The sequence below is a fragment of the Phytophthora infestans genome, genomic scaffold (genome assembly GCF_000142945.1).
Source record: "Phytophthora infestans T30-4 supercont1.46 genomic scaffold, whole genome shotgun sequence".
Lineage (NCBI taxonomy): Eukaryota > Oomycota > Peronosporomycetes > Peronosporales > Peronosporaceae > Phytophthora > Phytophthora infestans.
The window spans coordinates 215467-237866 of record NW_003303713.1 but is presented as its reverse complement, the minus strand read 5'-3'; the positions used below and the strand labels follow the sequence as shown (position 1 = coordinate 237866).

Sequence of the window (22400 nt, the reverse complement as noted above, 5' to 3'; positions counted from 1 at the left end):
CCGCTTGCACAAGGTGCCGTTACAAAGGACGATATCACAATTATGCGGCTACGTATCATAAGGATGATAGTTATGCAACCAGACGTTAACACTGTAGCAAACCAAATTGCTAAGGAGATAGAGGCGACTGACTTGGAGGTACTTGCGACCATAACACATTAGCACGAGCAGTTGCTTTCGCCAAATGGTATTGATGTTTAAGTATTTACCTTATCTCGTCTTCTTCCAGTGGCTTTGCATTAAGCTGACTTAAATGTGCTCTAATAGAGCTTCGCAGAACTGTTCGAGAGCCACTGGGTACGACATCACGTTTCCTTTTTCGTTCGTAGGTATTCCAGCAGCGACGGCAAGGCGGATAGTATTTTCCTACTCGTAAGCTATCATCAGAGCCAACTCGTCTCGTTCATTCATAAGCTCTAGATAATACTGTGAAATTTTCTTTAGCTTTTCTTCTATCAGCTTAATATTCTGGAGGCGAGAGCGCAGCATTTGCTTGCAAACCATAGCCTTTCGAGTGCCACGGAGAGTGGTGCCGTCTTTACGTTGTGGCTAATCTGTCGGGGGGCGGGGGGGGGGGTGCGGGTCGTTGCTTTAAAATGCAAATAGTCTCTTTTAAGTGCGAATTTGAGCTACAAATTGGATACGTCTATGCTTATTTTTTTGGACCATTTTTTAATGTCGACTCCCCCTAATAATATATATCACAAGCGAGCTGATAATCGAAGTACCACGCTGGATAGATGTACAAACGGAGTCTATTTACGGTAGGCTCGAAGTGTATGCAGCATTAAAGCGTTTGTAGTTTTCGACGATTTCCTTTTCGAGCTGTGTGGTTCGTTGACTGGTAGCGCTTCCGGGTACAGTTCTAGACGAAACTAGGAGGTGCGCGACAGCACTTGGCGTCTTCTCCTCACTTGCCCACTTGCCAAACTGCAAGATCTGGAAATCATTAGCCATTTTCTTAGAGCTGTCGATCAACAAAGCCTTGTGGGCAATGCGAGCCAAATCTCCGTCCTTATAGTGCTTGGACAGTGTTGATAGCAAGGTCGTGGATTCGTCTGCGAAGTCCTTGTTAAATCGCTTCATGAAGGTGATCCACGTGCTCAACTGTGTCCTAGCGAAAAGGTCGTCCCCTGCGAGATGGAGTTTAAGCAGTTTAAACACTTCATCGGTCGACTGTCCTGTGGCCATCCAATTGTTCACTTGTGCGGCCTCAAGTTTATTCGCAATGCTCTTCGTCTTGCGGCTCATCTTCGCCGCCGCGAGCATCTCAGCTAATACGTCGTCACCGTAGCGAAGCGTTAACACGGAGGCCATTGTTTGTTCCGGATTGGTCTTGTCGAATTTGCTCACATAAGTGACCCAAGTTTTCCATCGTGGGTTCTTGAACAAATTGGACCCTGCTTCGTGAAGTTTCAGTAGGTTGAAGACTTCTTTCGGTGACTTTTTCGTTATTAACCACACTGGAAGTTGGGCGTACCCCGTGAGCTTTGATGTCACAGACTTAGCTGCGTTTGTTAATGCGGACGTTGGGAGCGCTCGATCTTCTTTGTCGTCTTCGATTGTCAGCGCAGCAGCTCGAAGCCGTCTCCTGGTGAGACCGCGGGAATCGCGTATGGCTGTCGTCGACGCCGCAGCTGCCGATAATACAGCCGCAAGAATCAAAATCGCGAAGAATGTTCGCCTCATTTACCTAATTTAAATTCCGCGGAACAAATTGATGATGCACAGGACAGGTACGAATTGTTGGTGCACTGCTGAGGTTGCATGACTGTACCGGTACTGTAAATCCAGTTCGAGCCCGGAAGCATAAATTTGATGTGCTAGTACATGTACAGAGACATGAAATCCGCTCAGTTTTACTCACTATTAGTACATGAAGAGCAATGCTCAGTATAGTATACTCAGGGGTATACTGAGTATACCCCTGAAACATCCACCACATGGAGGTTAAAGCCTCGCTTGTATCTAGTCATGATCGGGACTAGGTTTGCATCCGCGTGGCTCTGAAAACCGCAGGCCGCCTGCCAGGCGTGCTCGCTGCGCTCGCATTAGATACCCTGCGCGCGTGGTTCAAGTTTGGTTTTATTAATATCCCTTCGGTGTGGGGTCTAGCAAAAAAGCTTCACTTGCTACACGTATATTACTTCAAAGCGCTGCATTACGATGATTCATGTATTATTAATAGCAGGGTGCACTAATACACGTACAACACATTGTGCTGCAGCAGAGTGCTGTACCTCGTCAGTGGTGAATCGTGATCATCTCAAATTGAGATACAATTGAGCCATCGAATATTGATAATTATAAACACATTAGGGTACGGTACTATTTCTGTAATTTTTAGCAAAACAGAAGAGTCTAGTAACGCCGGGAACCAACATGTTATTCCTAGCAAAGGGTATTCTTGGCTCGGCCAGGTGTATTTCCGAAATGGTACACTGTACATTTACAGAGCACGCTACCATCCATTCCATTCCTTGCGTTTGCGGTCCTCTCGGGTCTCCCCCATTCTTCGATTTTCCAAGCTATTGCCACCAAAGGAATCTAAGTCAACCCGCTACATGCTCACCAATGTTCAGCGAAGCAGAGAATGACGCCAGCTCTATTCTTGCGGATATTTAGGAGCACCTTAAGTCGATCGCAAAGTTGCATATTCGAGCATATTCAACAGGCGTGTCGGATACAGTAAAAGTGAACAGGGGGTTAGAAAGATGCAGAGAGCGGTGCGAGATGAGCCAAGCAGGTAGGAAAGATGCAAGCAGCAAGTCATTTTGCTTGCCTACCTCTCACGCTACACAATAGTGATATTATCCTAGTTATTCACCTCAGAGCAGTCATTTCTGCTAATTTTGTATTCCATATCAGGAGGGAGAGGAAAGAGGTAATATAATTTTAGGCTTGTAAACTTGATTTCAGAAACCAATATTTTTTCTGTATTCCAAGAGTAAAGACTATAATTCATTGTGCTTTGCAGATGGAATGTCCATCCGTTTTTTAGCCTAGATCGAGCATGGTCGGAGTATAAATCACGCGTAAAAAGAGATGGGAAAAGGCAGACATCGATTTGTTTTATCTGTGATCAACTTACCATTTAAAAACGGCAAAAAGGGTCGATTTACACTATATCGATGTGGATTTGATGGTTGATCGATGCCGAGCGGTCGATTTGACTGCTATAGCTCCATTTATCAGCCAGTCTAGCTAGATCGATTTGTACTTTTTATTGACCTCGATTTAATAAAACGATCTCTATTTATTATAAATCGTGCATCAGGCTAAGTGAAATGATTGAAATGCACAATAAACTTGGTAAGGTTAAATCAGCCCATGGACGCCGCCCAAAAACTGCCATAAGAGGGTATCATATGTCATCCTAAAATTTAGCTCTAAACTTAAAGAGTGCACAGGTACAAAATGTCGATAATTTCTGATGTATGTCAATCGTGATGCGAGTGAGCAGAACGGCGATGGGCGCAGATTAAATTTTACTCTGAGGAGTTGCCGGAGGTCAGGGTGCACAGCTGAATTACCCCGCAAATTATTATGACCGGATTTACGTCTCGCGAGACGGGCGGCGGGGTATGCCAGGCATATCATCTATCGGAGGTCTTGTCCTTATGGTAGCGTCCCATGGTTAGCGCAGTTTTAATGTGAATTTTGGCCTTTTGGCATAAGGGGACTTTTTCTTCAGTAGGGTTGGGGATGTAAGTTTCTTTAAGTGTTCAGAAACACTGAATTCGCGTCAAGTTTTCTTTGTAGATATTTTGTCCAATCACGTATCACCAAAACTATCTGCCTTTAAAGGTCATCTGGAGGTAGCTGCTAGCCGGAATACCCAAATGGCTGACAATCAACATTCCATTCGAGTCTTTCCTGTCCGCAGAGGAGATTAAGATGACCTACTCGACAGACATGCGTTGGAGAGCGATCGAGCCGATGTGCGTGTACTCTGTCGAAGCAGCACCTACTGTAGCCACTGCTCTAGGCACAACCTGCACGAAGTTTAGGGCGCTGGTAAAGACGTTTTTGCATGACATGGATGTGTTCAAGGACAAGCCACGTACTAAAACTTCGCGTTGGCCTTCGCACGTATGTATATTTGTCCGTCAGTACGTTCAAGATCAAGTGGTGCTGGAAATTCCACGTGAGCTCTAGCTACAAATCTAGTTAGGAAGCTCCCACAACAATGCGCCTGATAGGATAGCAAACGATCGTTCGGGTGGACCTGAAGACCCTAGTTCTGCACTTGCATCGGACCTTGTAAACTACTTATATAGGCCAACCAGTAAATATGAAATCACGCTACTAGCGCCAGCAAAGCTAATAGATGTTATGAAACCCTATGGCCCAACAGCGGGAGGGCATCAGGCACGGGTAAGCCTTTTACGAGGGCATCGAGTTCTCGACACTCCGCTGAACGAATAAAAGGGATGCAATATAAGCACTCCCAGTCGTGCAAATAGGAGCACTAAGCCGTCACGTAAACCTCCCGATAGTCTCTTGGCCTTGCTCTTCACGGCGATGCTCGTACCAGCGTCGTCTTGAGACCACGGTGGGCTTCGCCGATGTTCTCGCGGATGTACATCCTCTTCCTGACGTGCTAACGGGTCTTTCCGACCGAGTTGTCCGTTTGGAGGGTCAGATGTGGGCTCACTGAGCCCGCAGACGCCGTACGTTCAGTGGATACCGAAATCATGGCCCGTGAAAACGCGGAGGCTTCTTGAAGGCCGCCAACGCCGAAGTTGACACTCTCCGTACAAACGTCAAGATTTACCTCGAATACAATGCCAAGAACGATGCTATGCTCTTGAGTGTGCAGACTTCGATGGAACAGCTTTCGGAAAAGCTGAGGCGTGTGCACCTCGAAGATCAAGCGCGTGTGATGTTTGACCATCTCTGCTTCTCGTCCTGTGCCGCCATTATCCGTCTGCGTCGCTCATGCTGTATTGCTACCGGGTCAACATTATCAGCATCGGGAAATACCGCTGGCACAGGCTTGCGGGCAATGACGAACCCCGTGAACGAGCGCTGAAATTGGAGCAACGCAGTGTTTCCCCTGCGGTACTTTTTTTATGTGCTCATCTCCACCTAAAACAAGAAGCTTGTCAGGGAACGCAAAGAGTACAAGTCTGCAGTTGGTGCGAGCACCGAGCAGACCCGTCAGCTCCATCTTCTCTTGGTCAAGCTCGCCAAGGACAAGTACATTGACAATCACACACTCCATATTCTCAAGATTCAGCAAACCCGCAGCACGCACCTTTTTTAAGTCATTCGTACTTTCTGAGCACAACTGAGTCTGGCTGGGATGGATCCTGAGCTCCTGCGACTGGCTGTTGATGGTACGTTCCAGCTGTTGTTGCTTCCACCGTGTGTCAGCAACTAACGTTTTCACAATTTCTTGCGATAGGTTTTCCCGCGGTTGAACTGGATCTGGATGCTCTGGATCTAGATCAAGAGACTCTGGTTGCTCTGCAACGCATAAACGTCTGATGTCGTGTCTTCGCCTTCCCCTCAGATACTCCCTGCAGATTTAGCGCAAGCTGTTCACCAGATGGCTCGTGGCAAGCTTCTCAAGCGACTTCGACCAGGGGCAAAGAGCCGGACCACGGTCCAGACGACTCCGATGAAGAACAATCTCGCATCACGACCGACAAAGGCCAGTACTTTCATGGCAGCTGCTGGTCTCGATGATGTAGCATCTGCGGAGCCTTCAGCTACCACGTCCTTACGTCGGTCACGCTTCAGTGCAAAGGCATGGAAACAGGCTGCACAGAAGAAGCGCCAGAAGGCTCGCCCTCGTTCTCCTGGCAGTTCACCTCGACGTTGTTCGAAGGCTCGGTCGGAGTCTGTGCTATCTTCTCCTCGCTCATGGTCGCCGCCTCGCAACCCGGCGCCGTCGTCAGCTGTACTGCGCTATCATGCTTCGCCTCCACAGACCCCGGCTGTCGTTGACCTCAGCGGTGACCAGCGTGACGTGGAAATGACCGACGTCAGCTCAAGTGGTGCCATGACAGCTCAGGGCCCTGACACCGCATCTCCGGGTGTTCTGTTGGCTCTGGGCTCACAAAGATGACGCCGAACTTTCTGATGCGCCTTCGTCTCCACATCAGGGTGCTCATGACGAGACTAAGCCGTCTGCGTCAGGGAATCCCCTTCATCAGCTGATATACACGCTGCTGATGAAGCTTTGCGTGAGGCAGAGGGTCTCCGCCTCCTGTTCGGCTCGAATGAGAAGATAAAGAGTCCGAAAACACAGCTCCGTCGGGCAAGTCTGCTACGATGTCTGCCGCAGCTTCCAGGACGACCGAAGTCTCGGGGGCTGTCTCTACAGCAGGGACTGTCTCTTTTTAAGCTACTCCAGTTGCCGCTGGGTGTTCTAAATCGGCCCCGCCTGTTCCGGTTGCTACTGTATCAAGTACCTCTTCAGCCTATTTCTCCATGGAGATTGATGACGATGGTAATGATGATGACGATCGTGGAGATGGAAATGATGATGATGAGCCCTCGGTGGACATTCCAGTTAGTGATACCGGTGGTGGCGGTGGTGTTCCACCACCTACCGATCATTCACGTCGGGCTGGTGACGATGGCTCAGCGGATTCCGATAATAACTGGAGCGGTCTTGGTCCTGCTGGGCCTCCAACTCCTCCTCGGCCGAATCCTTCATCCATGACAGCTTCGCTGATCTTACTGCGTGGTCCGTCTCCTCACTATTCGCCAGCTCCCTTGTCTCTTCCCGGTGCTCAGGCGTCTCCGCGTTCGCCAGCTCCAGCGCTTGATGCTGGTCCCGGACGTCAGACTGTGTCTACCTACACTTCTATGTCACGTCGTGGTGGCACACCTACGGTTGGGCTTTGCCTCACCGCGTGTTTCCTGGCGCTCGTCCAACCGTGCTGGCTTTGTCGACCCTGCCACCGTGGGTTCTTCCCAATCTGGACATGAAGCTTACCGATCCCGGTGCGAAGAAGTGTTTCGAACGTCTTCTGAGCTTGCCGCTTCCTGAACCGTCATGTGCGGTCATAATTTGTACCACGTTGGAAGATCTCCAAGCTTTCTTCGACTACACAGATCCGGCTCACCCATACCAGCAACTTTTTCTTATTATTAACCCCTTAGTTAACATATGCTGTACGGTACTACATCAGCAGAGTATACCCTAATCCATTCTGTTCGCCGCATCTTTTTTATGTTGGACCTTCAACATACCAACCTGTTGTACTTGAAAAATTGTATGAAAGTACTGTCGCTCTCACCATTTACTCAACTTAAGATTGTTTTGGCTGAAAAGGGACCCGATGCACAGGTGTAGGTTTGGACTCGGTGGAGGAGGAATCGGGTCACCCCATCAAACGGTCTCATTCCCAAAACGACAGCTAGAGCTCAAGATGGTTGCACCTGCAGGAAAGCAACCGCGCAACAAGTTGACCGAGAAAGAGCACCGTCTGTGCCAATAAGCACTCCTGAGCTCGCGGCACGAGCGCCGCTTTCGGCGCGCTGAGCAAAAGGAAGATGTCGCCCGGCCTGTAAAAAAGGTCGCACGAAAGGAGGGTGCCAAACGCACTACAACTGCTATGAAGACTTGTGAGTCGAAAAACAGTCGCGAACCTCCAGTGGCAGAGTACGCAGTGTGTGAGGAAACTGAAGCAGAGGCAAAGAGGCAGTGGGAACGGGGGACGAGGCTAAGGAGGTTGGAGAAGTGCTTGCTGATATTATGGCTTCTAGTGTTGCGTCTGACTCAGTGGTTACGACACGTGCGTCCATGGCACCTCCGGCTCCAGCACAAACGCAGCCTAGCTCATGAAACGTCGTCGAGCAGGCCTTCATGAAGAGAGTGCGAGTGACGAGGAGTCGCTTGGTGACGTCCCAATGCCCAGCCCCGCACCTTTGATGGAGTGTATTGTGGATGAGGATGCTAATCGGATGGCGAGTGGCGCAGCAGTGTTGAACTCCTACGAGGACACTTCCCTGCAAGAGGAACAAAAATCCGAGGATGATGACGACGATGATGATTGGGTAGAAGATGGGGACATTGAAGAGCTGACAGATGGTGATGCAAAGGAAGAGACGGTGAGTCTCTCGGAATCGGTGTGCCTGTCGGTGGCGAGAGACTAACAGAGGATCGCCAAGATGAGGGTGGACGGGTGGGAGTATGGTGTGTTATGTTTGCGAAATCCAGCATAGCGCATTCGAGTGTGACTGCTGTCGAACATAAAAGCTAAAATTATTTCTTGTTTTTGTTATTTGCAGATCCTACAAAGTTTGGCCCTCACCCGAGCTATCACGGTCTTTATGGTGGCCCATACGGACCAAGTGATAGTGTGATGGAGGTGGCAGTTGTCCTTCTGGCTCTTCCCTCTTACTTTATGCCTCCAAAACTGTGGAGTCAAATTGCTGTGGAGAGTAATCGGTATCTCACACAGTCGGTATCACAGTGTGCTCGCACAATTCGCAGCCAGCAGCGTCGAAATGGGGGTGAGGTTGAAGAACTAGGTGATATCCGCCGACGGCTTTCTCGAGCCGCTGACATTGAGCCATGGGAGGTTCTACGTGTTGTGGGTTTACTGATTACCCGTATGCCGATGCCAATACGCAAGGGGATTGCGGCACACTGGAATACTAAACAAGTTGGAGCTCTACCTACCATTCGGTTCAATCTCGTCATCTCGAAGAACCGTTTCTTTCATGTGATGGATTATCTACATTTCTGCAACAACAAGTCGCCTCGAGCCAGTACTGTTCGAGCGTGGAAAACAAGACCGATTTTAGATGTGTTGCAGCGGACATTTTCACGGGGATACCAAGCACCTCCTGTTTTAGCATCGACGAAGACACGCTGCCTTCTCGCTCGCGCTACAATCCAACTCGGCAATTCAACAAAGATAAACCGCACAAGTGGGGGACGAAGATATTTATTGCTGCGTGCGCGAAGTCTGCTTACTGCTGGAGGTAGATACGTGAGGTACGGCTCACCCTTTTTTGTCTAAGTCCTTATGTTGACGAAATGCAACATAAGGGTCTAGCATGTTATTGGTTGACAGCATAACATCAACATACACGTTATGATTGATATTTTTTGTAGGATTGAAGTATGCTGTGGCGCCGGGAAGTAAGGGCTTAAAATATTATTGTGTTACAGATCGAGATCGGAACTATAATACATATTCCTGTTAGACGGTATCTCTATCAGGTCGTACCACACAGCAAGTATCCTGTTGTAGCTTGCTTCTGTGTACCTGCTCATCTCTTATCGCCTTCCCAGTGGCTGATGTCATTTCTTGTGAGGACTGTTACCCCTTCCTTCAGGTCATGTCTCCCTGTGTTGTCGGCTTCCGCAAATTCAGAGCTCTGTCCGCGATCCATCGCATAATTGGCGAGCCAATCGGCCATTTGATTGTGAGCTCTGTAATGATGCACTCAGCCGATACCAATGGGAGTAGTCGCTGATTCCTGGGTGCCGTTCGTGTATGCATCCTGCGTATAGTTATTGCGCTGTCACCAACCCCAGGCGTGCCATACCATCCCTTCCGTGCTGTAATCGCGAGTAAACTCTGAAACCCGATGAATTCTGTTACATTGTTGGTGGTTTTAGCGTTGACGAGTGCCGTGGCCGTAATCCATACTGGTCTCCACATCTCCGATAGGTTATCGCGTACAATGCACACGCTGCCACGTCCTCCTGGGCCAGGGTTCCCCCGCTATCCACCATCAAAGAAGCCCACTCGTGCTGCTCTCTGCCCCTGCAGCTCGTAGTTCAGAATGTCCAAGCTCTCAGCCCACTTCGCCCGTATGCGGTCGACTATTGCTAAGCTCGTTTTAAATGAATAAGTGAGTGGATAGAGCCCCACCCGATAGCTAATCCACGCCTCTGTAATTGCTGCTCGTCCCCTTGCGACTGCTGCCGTCGTGGGTCTCTCCTCCTGTCTCATGTTTGAGATCCAGTTTCCTTATCCATAGTGCTGTTATCGTTGCTGTGCAACATGCTTACCACATTGTGTTCATCACTGAGATGAGATGGTCCCAAGTCTCCGAGTCCGCCGAGTTCATGGATGTGACCAGCCACTTGGGCAACTCACCGATTTTGAACGAGAAGATTCTGTGTAAGCTGTTGTTCAGTGTGCCCCCGCTTGCGCGAAATCCCCAATGATTTAGGACCATGGTCCAGATTGCCTGCGCTTTTGGACAGGTCGAAACCAAATGCGCTGGGGTCGCCTCCGTGATTCCTTTACATGTTGGTCTGCAGCACCGGTATCGAGGTTCATCGACTGTCCATCACCGAAATCGCCCTAGCTTAGCTTTACTAAATTTTGGAGCTGATAAGGACGAACTTCGTCTATTGAGTGAATTTCCTTCCATTTCGAAGTGCCCAAAGCCTTAGCAATTGATAAATGCTTGTTAGTCCACTGTGTCCAGATCCGTACGACGGCCTTCTGCGTCGACTGCCTCAGCCTTTGTGCTGCTAATGGTTTGTATCACTTTCTTGATTGTTTCCATGTCCGCTTGCCTGTCCATAGCGGCATTATGCGCGGAATTGAAGGGTGTGGCACTACATACGCATCTTCTGCCTTGACGCCCAGTTACGCTGCCACAGCCTTCTCCACTCCGCGCTGCGTCTCTGTCCATATGGTCATGTTGTGCGAGTATGCCCATTCATGACGAATTACCGCAGTTCCGCCGTCTCTTTCCACCGTGAATGAGTGATGCATATCGTCAAGACCATGTTGTACGTAAAGTGTGCAATCGCTGACTGGCGGGAAAGCGATCTCGGGAAATTGCGAAATACTGATAAGCTGAGATTCCTGAGCATGTTTGATTGATGGCTTGTCATTAGGATGCTTTAAGCCACAGGGGTGAATGCTACATCGCCTTGATGAGGTCTATACCAGCAACTCCGGTGGCTCTACCCACTCCAGCCGTGTCTTTTCGATGCTATTGGTGTTGACTTTAACTTCCTCATCTCAAAGCGTGACCCAGTCGAGACCCGTCTCAAGATGATATGGGCGAATCTTCGGGGCGATGGCGGCAAACCAGGCGACCTCGGGTTCGCGTTATGGGAGCGTTTACGGTATTGAGCGTGATCTTGTCGAGGAATCCAAGAAAGTTAAGCACGACTGAACTCTTGAAGCTACTGAGGGCTCTCTTGAAAAACGCTTCAGTGAGCGCGACCGTCGTGCCCATCGTCTGCGTAACAAGTACCGTGAGCAATACATGGCTTGGATCCGCGACTCTGCTTTCTCTGGCTCTTCTTACCAGTCGTTCATTCGACCCGAGTTGATCGTGAACCCTTCGAAGCCGTGGTACGCGATCGATAATTTGTCGTTCGCTCGTAAGACGTCCGACTGGTTGTCCAAAGTTCCGGCTCTGGAAGCTCGTCAGTCTTGGCCGTACTGGATGAATGAGCGCACGACATCAGCATCCGTAAAACAACACGTACTTACCGTGTCATCGAAGCCCTGAATTCTTCAGCCCTCGCGGCACGCGTTTCGTGAATTTGTATCGCCAGGTCGTGGTTGATCCTGCTCTTGCTGCGTCCGATATTATTCCGACTTGGTGTGAAATCATTGAGACGCCACTGGGTACTCCTCATCCCGTTCCGGCTGCCGCACCTGCTTATTTCAACACCGTAGGCTCGCAAGCTCCAGCCGTGGCCTCAACAGCCGAGATTTAGCTTCCTGATGAAGAGGAGAAGGAGGGTGATGACTCGACTTCATTTTCACTCCTGAAAACCGCGGCCAGGCAGTTGGAGTCAATTTGAATCCTCGTTGCAGGTCTCACCACGTTCTTCGGTGTTCCAGCAAGCTGTTGAGGGGCCCAGCGAGAGTTCGTTATCAGTGGTTGCAGTGTTTTTTCGGCATCCATGTCTTCTTATTCTTAATTCACTCCCACAGCGTAATCATGTTCACGATGTTCATCAAATGCATATACAAATTGTTGGTGCAGTAGCTTGTATCGTCTATTGTCACAGGCCGCATCGCCCTGTGAACAGTTCACACGTGATCCAGCCACGCTAGTCTTCGTCGGCAACTTAGACCATCTGCGGTCATCCATCTCTTACTCTTCTTAGCTCGCAAGGGGCGTACAGCAGACCTCCATACGACATTTTGGATGCTGGTTCCCAAGTTGGATCTTCGTAGCCGACCCACTTGACTTTGAGCTCGCGTACAGCACCCTCCGTGCTCGCTGACAGTGGTGTTTGATTGTCGAGGATAGACTAGATTTCATACTCGCCAGCGACTTGATCTGGCCCCCAGCTGTCTTCCAGCAACAACTCCTCGTCGAAATCGAATCTTGGTTCATCCGATGCGTCCGATACCAAACGAATCTTCGGTCGACTGTTGAATTCGCTCCCAGCTGTAAGTCCTGATACACGCTCCACGGGGTAAAAGTGGTATCCACTTCGGTCAGACAGTTCCAGCCCATATGCGAACTCTTCTACATTGCGCTTGATCCGAAATGGTCCATGCCAACGATGAGCAAGTTTCTTCGTAAGGCTTGGTTTAACGCGCTTCATGTACAGCCGCACCCTGCTTCCAGTCTCAAAAAGGGATCTCGGTAGGGCTTCTACAGGATAATTCGCCCCCGCGGAAGTTTCTGGTGTGCCCGCCGAGTGTTTGTTTCTAATTGGTTGAGGTACAGCAGCTTTCTCCGGTCGACCCAAGGCATCATTATGTTTCTTAGCTCGTCGCTCCTTCTCAGTAGCCTGATAGTCCTTGATCATTGTCAGGGTGATCCCGTGTGGTCGATTGGTTTCACGCCGCCACGCCAGTGCGTCAGACTGCTTGCCGAGGCCTCGCTTGAGCGACGACGACATCGTCTGCAGCGTTGACTGCGCATCCCAACCGTGGACCAGGTAGAGCAATGTTTCCTTCCTTGTAGTATCCTGGAAGGTATAAATAGCAAATACCAACCGCTCAGCGATTTCATCTCAATCCGAAGCCATCCCCGACTTTACCGAGCGTTTATGCTGACCCTTAGCCTGTGGTCAATAATGCAAAGTTGCTCGTGACATTGACTGCATCATTTCAGCGAATGCTAGGAACCTGTCGCTCATGAAGCGTGGGTCGCGGTCATGCCTGATCAATGATGGAGTTTCGAACCGTCGGCTCACACATTATTCGAACACGTCAGCCACACTCAGCGCCGTCGTATCGGACATAGCCTTGGCGATGGCGAATTTCGTGAACGAGTACTGAAAAAGTAGCAACGCAGTGTTGCCCCTGCGAGACTTCGGGAGCGGAATGACGAAGTCCATAAAGACGATCTGTAACTGTCGCTCGGCCAGCACGTTGCCAGGAGAGTAGCCACGGAGCTGTGGACCGCTCTTACTCGAGCTACTATCCGGACATGACTTCACATGCTTGTCCACGTCAATCCAATAATAATCGGACTTACCACGATGGAATGTTCTAGCCACACCTTGATGTCCATCTTCTCGCGAGTCGTGACAGCTCTGCAAGATCTTCTGAATCATCGTTGTCGGTATCACAAGCCGCAGCTTGGTCTCTTCTTGTTAACCGTGGTCGTACCGACGAATCAAACCCAGATAGGCAAGCGTGCCGTCTTCTGATAATACGAATCGGTCAGCATATTTCCAGGCATCTCGGACTTCTTTATAATTTATCTCTTCTGCTTGGCCCAGAACTACCTTTTTGATGTTTGTCCACCTCTGCTCCTCATTTGGTGCCAAAATTATCGCTCACGCTGTTTTGCTACAGGGTCAACATCTTCCGCGTCGGAAAATGCCGCTGGCACAGTCTTTGGAAGATGGCCTGTCGAAACTTCACCGATTGAATCTTCGCTGGCCACTTCTTGTCGTTCCTCACGCTGCTCTTAAGCTTTTGTGACCCCTCCGAGTGTTCATCTGCAAACATGACGCGTTTCTTGGTTTTCGTCTGTCACCTGGTCATCACCGCCATATTACCATAATCGTACTCTGGTGAATTGCAATCAACCACGAAATTTTTGAACGTTTCCCGCTTTAAGGCCCTTGTTCAGGTAGATAACTGTGTTCTGTGCTTCAGACTGGGTTAGGGCTTTCTGCTAGTCTAATTTGTGCTTGTCGATTTCATAATCTGTGCTGTGGTTGTCCAAGTAAATTCTGCCTTCATTGGCAGCTATTGAATGCGCCATTTTTCAACTCTCCGCCAGAAGTGCACTACAATGTCGAGCCGCCGTGTGTGCTATCTGCTGTTGTAGGGCTAACAGCATCGTGGGCGGACCTTATCAACCACTGCTTGAATCTATGTGCTGTCGCTCATGTGCCGCGCGACCCCTGTCTCTGCCAAGCGCACCGCACAATAGCAAGCTTCCCGGACTTCCGGCTGGAATCCAAGCGATCCGTGTTGCAGGGCAAGAAATGCCTTTCTCTTCCCTAGCACAATTGTTCTACATCTCTGGCTGGTGTTTTGGAAAACCGCATTCTAGAACACGAACGAGCAAAACATATGGAGGACCTCCGTAGCTCTTTGCCAATCAAATTGCTTTAAATTATTCGGCCCAGAACACGTTCTCCACTTGAACAAGGGCCTAAAGACTCGCTGTCGGTCAGTACATGCATCTGACGTTCCGTTTCGTGGAGCTATCACCGAGGCTTCGTTCGACTGGTTGATCATTTCTTGGATACCGTTCATCGACGCCAAATCCGAGTTTCAGCCAAGCCCACACGACTGGCCTTCGATTTCAGCGCTTCAGTGGCCAATGAATCCGCGGCAACGTTGTATTCTCGTACCATATGGAGAAATGTCACTGATCGAAGCTTGTCCGTGAGCTCCTTGTGGATATTCAGCAGCGCTAACAGTGTCTTCCTCCTGCATGCAATCACCCTAGTAATAGTAGAATCGCGAGTCCTAAGTAACCAACGATGACTAAATCTTCGGCACCGTACGCAATGACTGCCTTGACACCGTTTATCATCCCTGTGTACTTAGCTTCGAGTGACACATGATTATTCCGCAAAACAAGAAGCAACCGGTGCCTCATCTCGGGAAAAACATGATCAAATTGGCGGTGGAGCCCAGCGTAAGCCTAAACGCCGTGTCCTATACGTAAATATGCGGCGCCGAGAGCGTACCAACGTTGTCGTACTGTCATCAGAAGAGCAATACTGCTATGCAAAAGCTGTGTTTGAACCTGTGATGGAACATCTAACGGAATAGTCGAGTCCAGCATTCTACTCCGCCCTGAAGGCCTGGAAAACAATAGCTAACAAAGGTATACACGATGTTGGATCAGCCGAAGAGCAAACATCACGCGCTACAACAGTGCCATATGAAGACGGATCATGATAAGACTTGGATGCTATCGACACTACGTCTGACATAACGCTAGCAGACCTAATTGAAACTATGAATTTCATTCGTGAAATGGAGAAAAGTGAGCTCGATCTGCAAAGAAATACTACAAGGGCCGAGGTGTCGCAGGAAAGTGGGCTGGGTAGGTCAACCTCCCGGAATGAAACAACTTCGTCCAGTGACATTGACTTCGCCACCTCTTCCACTACGGCGAAACCTGGCGTGCCTTCGAACTAAAGAAGTACTACCCGGCAAAAGCCGCCATCACGGTCAAATCTACGGACGAAACCCCAGTGTGAAGATCTATTCCCCCCCCCCTCCAAAAAAAAAACTGCAGTATGTAAAGGCAGAAGCGACAAAGAAAAGATCGAAAAAAGCTGGAGCACAAGGAGGCCGGCTTGAAGTGCTACGTGTTCCAAACCCCAATCCACGGAGCAACCAACGAAAAACCCTAAAGCAATCTCAGCTGGAGAAACTCGCAAAGCATTATAAGCTAGCCGTTATTACGTTGCCGGACAAACGTGTGCCATCTGTGTCTCGCGGCATCGTGTGGGTAACAAATACTACCGACCAGAATCATGTCAGCGAAATCTTGGCAGGCTACCAAACGATCTGGGACGATGATTTCATGAATGCACGTATTGCACACAGCCGTCGAGCGTCTGTGTCTCCCAAGGACTACGTCTACAGCTTTGTGATTTCCAAACCGCTAGTAATCAAGCTGAAATCGGTCATTGAAGCAGAATGGAAGAAGCGACCCAAGTCGAAGTATTTCAACCCCGTGGTTGAGCACCAGGACAGCAACACCGAAGCAATTATTGCACTTTTCCTGGTGGAACGCCACGATTTATAAGGTAAGCTTTTGTTGTGTTGCTTGTTGTGTTGTCCGGTGTGTTGCTAGGTGTGTTGCTGTGACTGAATTGCTTCTACAATGCTGTTGGTTGCTGTACAGATCCGTTACAACAGTGAAGCTGTCTTCAAAATGTCGGAGTTTTACAACGTGATAAAAACAGCTAACGCATGGAGAGCTGACATGGAATAGCTGCAAACGATCAAATGGAGCAATATCCTTGCAAACCCAGAGCTGTTCAAAGCGGAGACTGAGTCGGACGACATATTCTTACTGTCGGCGGGGGGAAAACATCGGGAGCTGACAAACGAAGTGGTGGTACAGCTCGAGGGTGCTTGTTTAAATTCTACTTTCCGACTATTAAGCGGTGAAGGCACCGTTAGGTCGACACGCTCGTTGGAATGCTTGCGCGCGATAGAATGTTCTCTAAGGTCATTAGCATTTTCAGTGTTCGATGCATCTGCGATGCGCTGGGAGATTGTTATGCATTGGATTCAATTTCGCCAACTATGGGCTGTCCGAAATCACCCCAGCCACGGATATCAAGCTTCCACTACCTTGTGTTGCCTCTGCATTTAAGCAACATTCATTGGGGTGTCAGCGTCGTCGCCATTGTTTGCAAAAGAGAAGATCCGTGCTTTACGCCCTACTACTACGAGCCAATGTGCGGAGCTTCGTATTGGGATACGATGGAAGCGACTTACACGTCTACGGCTCTGCAATTTTTGAAAGCGTGGCATGATAAAACCATGCCGAATGAAGATTATCCGGTGAAGCACAGTAACGTATTGTTAATCTCGCCAAAGCAGCCCGATGGAACCTCGTGTGGTGTGTTGACTATAGCCCAAGTGTTTTCCGTGTTGAAGGGCAGCTTCCCGCTTGCACAAGGTGCCGTTACAAAGGACGATATCACAATTATGCGGCTACGTATCATAAGGATGATAGTTATGCAACCAGACGTTAACACTGTAGCAAACCAAATTGCTAAGGAGATAGAGGCGACTGACTTGGAGGTACTTGCGACCATAAAACATTAGCACGAGCAGTTGCTTTCGCCAAATGGTATTGATGTTTAAGTAGTTACCTTATCTCGTCTTCTTCCAGTGACTTTGCATTAAGCTGACTTAAATGTGCTCTAATAGAGCTTCGCAGCACTGTTCGAGAGCCACTGGGTACGACATCACGTAGCCTGTTTCGTTCGTAGGTATCCCAGCAGCGACGGCAAGGCGGATAGTATTTTCCTACTCGTAAGCTATCATCAGAGCCAACTCGTCTCGTTCATTCATAAGCTCTAGATAATACTGTGAAATTTTGTCCAGCTTTTCTTCTATCAGCTTAATATTCTGGAGGCGAGAGCGCAGCATTTGCTTGCAAACCATAGCCTTTCGAGTGCCTGAGAGAGTGGTGCCGTCATTACCTTGTGGCTAAAGCGTCGGGGGGCGGGGGGGGGGGGAAGTTGATCGGAACAAACGCCGTCGAAGTATTGCTGGTGCCTCGGTCCATTTTGTGTGCGCGTCAACAGCCGCTCTTCCTCTTGGGCTACTGTGATATTTGTCAAATGGCTTATGAAACTTTCAAAGCTCCGGTATTTTATCTCTGGAAAGATGGAAGCCTTAAAATAAATTGCGCCTTGCGTTGCTTCTGGGAGTTGCTTCTTGTGATTACGCTGATGTGTATAGGATCGCTTTATCGGAATGAGCATTTACTGCAGCTTTAGTAAATTTTCGCTCATAAACCTATAAATTTTGAAACAAAACAGAATTCACTCCAAATATGAGTCCACATTCATGGCGTTATTTACTTGCTGGTCGCTGTTATGAAGCCACAAAAAATATAGTAAATAGCACGCTGATTCAAGCTTTCGAATAACAAGCTCGTGTTGGAAGTGCTAATTTCAAAAAACCGAAATCCCTATAAATTGGTGGGACAGAGAAGTACTATTCCAAACCCTTTTTTAATTTGCACTGCCATCGTATTAGAGGGGTTAAAATTAAGTTGTTTGTTCTCTTTATTAAACTGCACACTTTGGACAATCCTAATTACAGGCAAATTACAAAAAGATGTAGGCAACACTAGTACTCAATAAATCATGGTCGGGGTTTCCGTCTCAGATATTGGCGTAGTGTGGCTGCTCATGTTCCAGTAGTGGCTGCAGCGTCTTCCCGTGCTCCTTAAACCGGAGCGTCGTCCTCATTGGGAACGTGGGGGCTGCCGCGTGGAAGGAGGCAGAGTAGAAGGAGCTCTTGTAGTTGAGCTGGTGCAAAGGCTGAGGCAACGTGGCAGGAGGTTGCATTCGATGTCTCTGAAGCACCCAAGTCAACGGAGGAAGTTGATTCAGTCCAGTCGCATCACTCGTTAGCAGAAATCGAGGTTTAGGAGAGCATATCATTGGCTTGGTAGAGTCCACATCACTGACCGAAGTGGGGGAGCAATTGAAGGTCTTCCTCTCTTTACTCAGAGAAAGCAGCAGCTCTGGAGCGGCCAATGAAGGCGAGGAAGGCGTCGTCATCCGTGTTGTTAGCCGTTCAGTATTTCTCAGCTTCTCGGCAGCGAGAGCTTCACGACGGAGTTTGGCCTTGATGGTACGATAGGGCCATCGGTATTTGCGTCGTTGACAGATACGTTTGAGCGTGATCGGAGCCACACCAAGCTCTTTAGCAGCGTCGTCTTGGCGGTAGTGCGAGTATAGCTGAAGCGTTTTGATGGAGAAGTCGAACTTGCGTCGACTCTTGCGTTCAGGCTGGATCGACTGGACGTTCTTCTTGCTGGAAGATGGCGTGGATGGAGGGGTGAACACCTTCATGGAGTGAAGATTGAATGTGTAGGTCGATTTGTTAGAGAGCAGGAGAATTGAATAATGAAAAGGAGCTTGAGCTGACCAAGAGCTGCAACCGAAAGACATTGGTCACTGGAGGTCGGAACATACGTTGTTTGGGCTATGTTCAAAGGGGGGACTCAACTACGTTGGTACCAACACCCTTTGCGTGAAGAGCTCAGGTCCAGATTGACAAGTAGATATCCAGAGCATAAACTACGTAGCTTATCGAGATGGTAGTCGCGAAATTCTGGATGCTTGCGGTGGACTCCAGCCGTTCCATGCAAGCGGAGCCACTGCTGCGAATCATACGGGGGCGCAACACCGTTCGACAGCTCCGGATGCAAAGCAATCTACATCGCCTTACACCACGAACGAGAGTTGGCCAATGGTGCAGCTCTGAATCTTTTTGACGCTGTCTGACGGTGGCATTGTTCATCTGTCCGCTCGGTCCAACAACAGCATGTATCTGTTTGCACCCCTTCATTGGTGACGGGTCTCCAAGCATAGAGATTCCCAGCAGGAATCTCAGAGCGATATACTTGTAGAGTGCTCCCATCTCGATCACCTCGGGTCAACAAAAAGTTGTACCGTATCTTTCCTTTCTGCTGGACTCGCCACGGCTATTGGGGACACGTAAAGGTCTTGAGCGAGCATTCGAGCGGGTCTTAGTACTACGTGGGACTTTTTTAACTCGGATCAACTTCGAATTTCGTTGGTGTCGACGAAAAAATGAAGAGCTTGATTCTGAAATCTACGTTAATCACTCTGCGTCAACTTCAACAGCTGACGAGGACAACGATGGGCTCGGATAGTTCAGCAATCAAAAGTAAAGTTGGCATAAGAACGAAATTTGGTTTTCTCGAAATAGAGCTGAAAGTAAATTGCTTAAAAATACCGAAATCCAGGAAGTCTGACGACATCAAAGGGCCTTGAGCGCCATCAGTTGAAAGCCAGTGGAGAGGAGCGCTCTAGGACTCAGAGGCATGTCCCTCATGCGACGCAATGTGGGTCTAGTGTCGGACTCAGGTCGGGAGCGCGGTGGCTCGACGATCTGGGAAGATGAAGCCGACAAATACTGGAAGAAGATGGAGCCGGCTAAGCGCTGTCGAAGAATTACCAACTATCTCGGCGGACTTGTGGTCGTCGTGCTGCTCTGTGGCGGCGTCTTTGTCGGCGCTCGAACAGCGCTCGACGCTGAGAACATTGCAGCGCTGAAAGCCAGATTCATGTCCCCCATTGTAGCCGTCACTCCCGAAAACCTCTCGAATGTCGAAGCCAAAGCAGTCGAGGCTACAGCCACGATAGTACCAACTCCAGCTGCAACGGTCGAAACAGACCAGGAACTGCTGCGTGGACGCTGTCGAGTGCGCGGCGTGCGGTCTCGCTGGCACGAAGAAACGTGCAGGAAGCTCTGCGTGCGGTAGGCTACGATTTCAACAATGTAGCTGTGTGATCTTCTCCTGTTTTTTTTTCTCTAACGAGGTCTGTGATGTCTTTGCCAGCGACCCGCACAACGCCGCGTGCATGAACGGCTGCTCGTACGGGTCCCTCACGGTGACCAAGCTCGTGTGCGACAAGATGGAGGCTGCAGAGGCCGCGTCGGCCTCGCGTTGTCCGGACGGCGTGAGCTGCATGGAGGCGTGCCGCGCCTACGACGACGAGACGCCCTTCCCAGATCTGCGCAACTCATGCGTCCGCGGCTGCTCCAACATCGTACCCTCGGCCTGCGCTCGCTCTCTGCAGATATACCGGGACCTCGCTCAAGGCGCGATCCAGTAGCAACCACTAGTAAAATATTCACGCAAGTCGATTGCAACCACCTATTAAGCATGAACGCCAATATAAACGAGATAATTATCGCCATCTAAAAAAACTTCAACGTCAGGCCTCTGGTGGCCCGTCGTTACTGCCCTACAAGTTTGTCGTTGCGTGTCACCTACAGAGACGAAGCAGAACCAATGGGCCGTATCACAAACTGGGGGCGGCTTCAACCAAGACGTCGTCGCCAAGTCGCTTTCTCGAGCGCATCCCAATTGTACCCGGGGGCTGTAGTCGCGTTGTATCCCCACAGCCCACCTCAATTGTGTGGGCTCCGTTGTCTTGGATGCGGATGGACCCGATCCCGTGGAAATATTTACGTGTACTCCAAGAGGATCTCCGTCTTCGGTCTCCATTAGAGTCTGGCGTGTCTGGGGGTCCGCTCCGTCTTCCGCTGGTTAACACAGGCGATGAACTTTTCGACGTGTGGGGCGCACTGATCCCCGCACCTTCCTGGCTCGCACCCTTCGACTGGATCCAAGCCCACGTTTCTTGTGTCCGTCCAAAGTGGCTCCGCTATATCAGCGCGTCTACTGTGATGGGGGGAGCTTCATACAAACGTCTATAGAAACTCGAAATCTGGTGTCATCAATTACGCTTCAACGTCCCAGTCTCTTCCGACACCATGCAACTAGAAAACAGTGGTAGTGAGACCCCGCCGTCTCCTTCCGTCAACGATAAACGAGAGAGTTCACAGGCGGTGCAACGTCTCGCTTTCGATGGCTCATTCCACAACTTGCCCAGTTGCGCCTCACTGCTGACCCCCCCCCCCTTCTTCACAAACCATGAAGACTTGCCCTACCGCTTCGACGCCAACGAAGACCAAAGCCAAGACCAGTCGCAAGTGCTCCGAGTCGAAAAAGGAGCGCAAAAGTCGACGCGTGTACGACTTCGACTACGACTTCCTGTCCCAGTTCTTCCACATGCCGCAGAAGCAGGCCGCCGAGCTCATCGAGGTTTCGGTCATCACGATCAAGCGCAACTGCAAGCGCCACGGCTTCAAGTGGCCCTACCGCGCCAACAAGTACAAGAACCGCAACAAACCAGTGCTGTCCGACAAGGCCAGAGCTTTCCACGAGTTGCCGCTCGTGTGCATGAAGGAGCAGATCGAAGTGTCCATGGATGACGTGGCCCAGCAGTCGAGCGAGTGCGAGACCGACACGGAGAGCATCGAGGACGACGAGCTGGTGAAAAAGAACTTTTGCGAGATCCTCTTCATGCTCAAGACAGCAGCCGTCTCTGACATGTCGAGAGATTCAGGTGTAGAACAGTAACCCCCTTCGAGTTGGTTTATTTGCGAGGCAAAGTAACTTGGTGCTCATTGCTCGAGTAGTAAAATTATATGAAATCTTCTTTTCCTCCTGGGATACCTCAAGCATATAGTGTCGACTACTTCAGACAATTTACAAAACTACTAAACGTTGCCACCATACAGGTTGACTTCGATTCTTGAATTCCCGAGATTGATGCAGAGCTACTGTAGATCTCAATTCGGACTCGAAACTGGTAGAATTTGCACATCCGGATTCCAGTTTCCTGAAACGAGATCCTCTCGAGCATTTTTGAAAAGCTTACGCTGTGGTTATCCACAAGCAGCGGATTCGAAATTACCGTAGAATGCCAC

At 49.6% G+C, this 22400-nt stretch overlaps 3 protein-coding genes across 3 annotated transcripts; 1 reads left to right on the top strand and 2 right to left on the bottom strand.

Moving 5' to 3' along the window:
* Positions 1–759: 759 nt before the first annotated feature.
* PITG_16844 (secreted RxLR effector peptide protein, putative) lies at positions 760–1689 on the bottom strand (the record flags this gene model as incomplete). Its single annotated transcript, XM_002897237.1, has 1 exon — positions 760–1689. The coding sequence occupies one exon, from the start codon at positions 1687–1689 to the stop codon at positions 760–762; it is 930 nt and encodes a 309-aa protein (XP_002897283.1).
* A 16558-nt stretch (positions 1690–18247) lies between these two features.
* PITG_16842 (uncharacterized protein) lies at positions 18248–18943 on the bottom strand (the record flags this gene model as incomplete). The annotated part of the gene is made up of 2 exons (XM_002897236.1): positions 18248–18442; positions 18557–18943. The coding sequence occupies 2 exons, from the start codon at positions 18941–18943 to the stop codon at positions 18248–18250; spliced, it is 582 nt and encodes a 193-aa protein (XP_002897282.1).
* A 1100-nt stretch (positions 18944–20043) lies between these two features.
* PITG_16841 (uncharacterized protein) lies at positions 20044–20737 on the top strand (the record flags this gene model as incomplete). The annotated part of the gene is made up of 4 exons (XM_002897235.1): positions 20044–20094; positions 20181–20202; positions 20294–20378; positions 20461–20737. 4 exons carry the CDS (start codon positions 20044–20046, stop codon positions 20735–20737), a joined length of 435 nt encoding a protein of 144 aa, XP_002897281.1.
* Positions 20738–22400: the final 1663 nt, after the last annotated feature.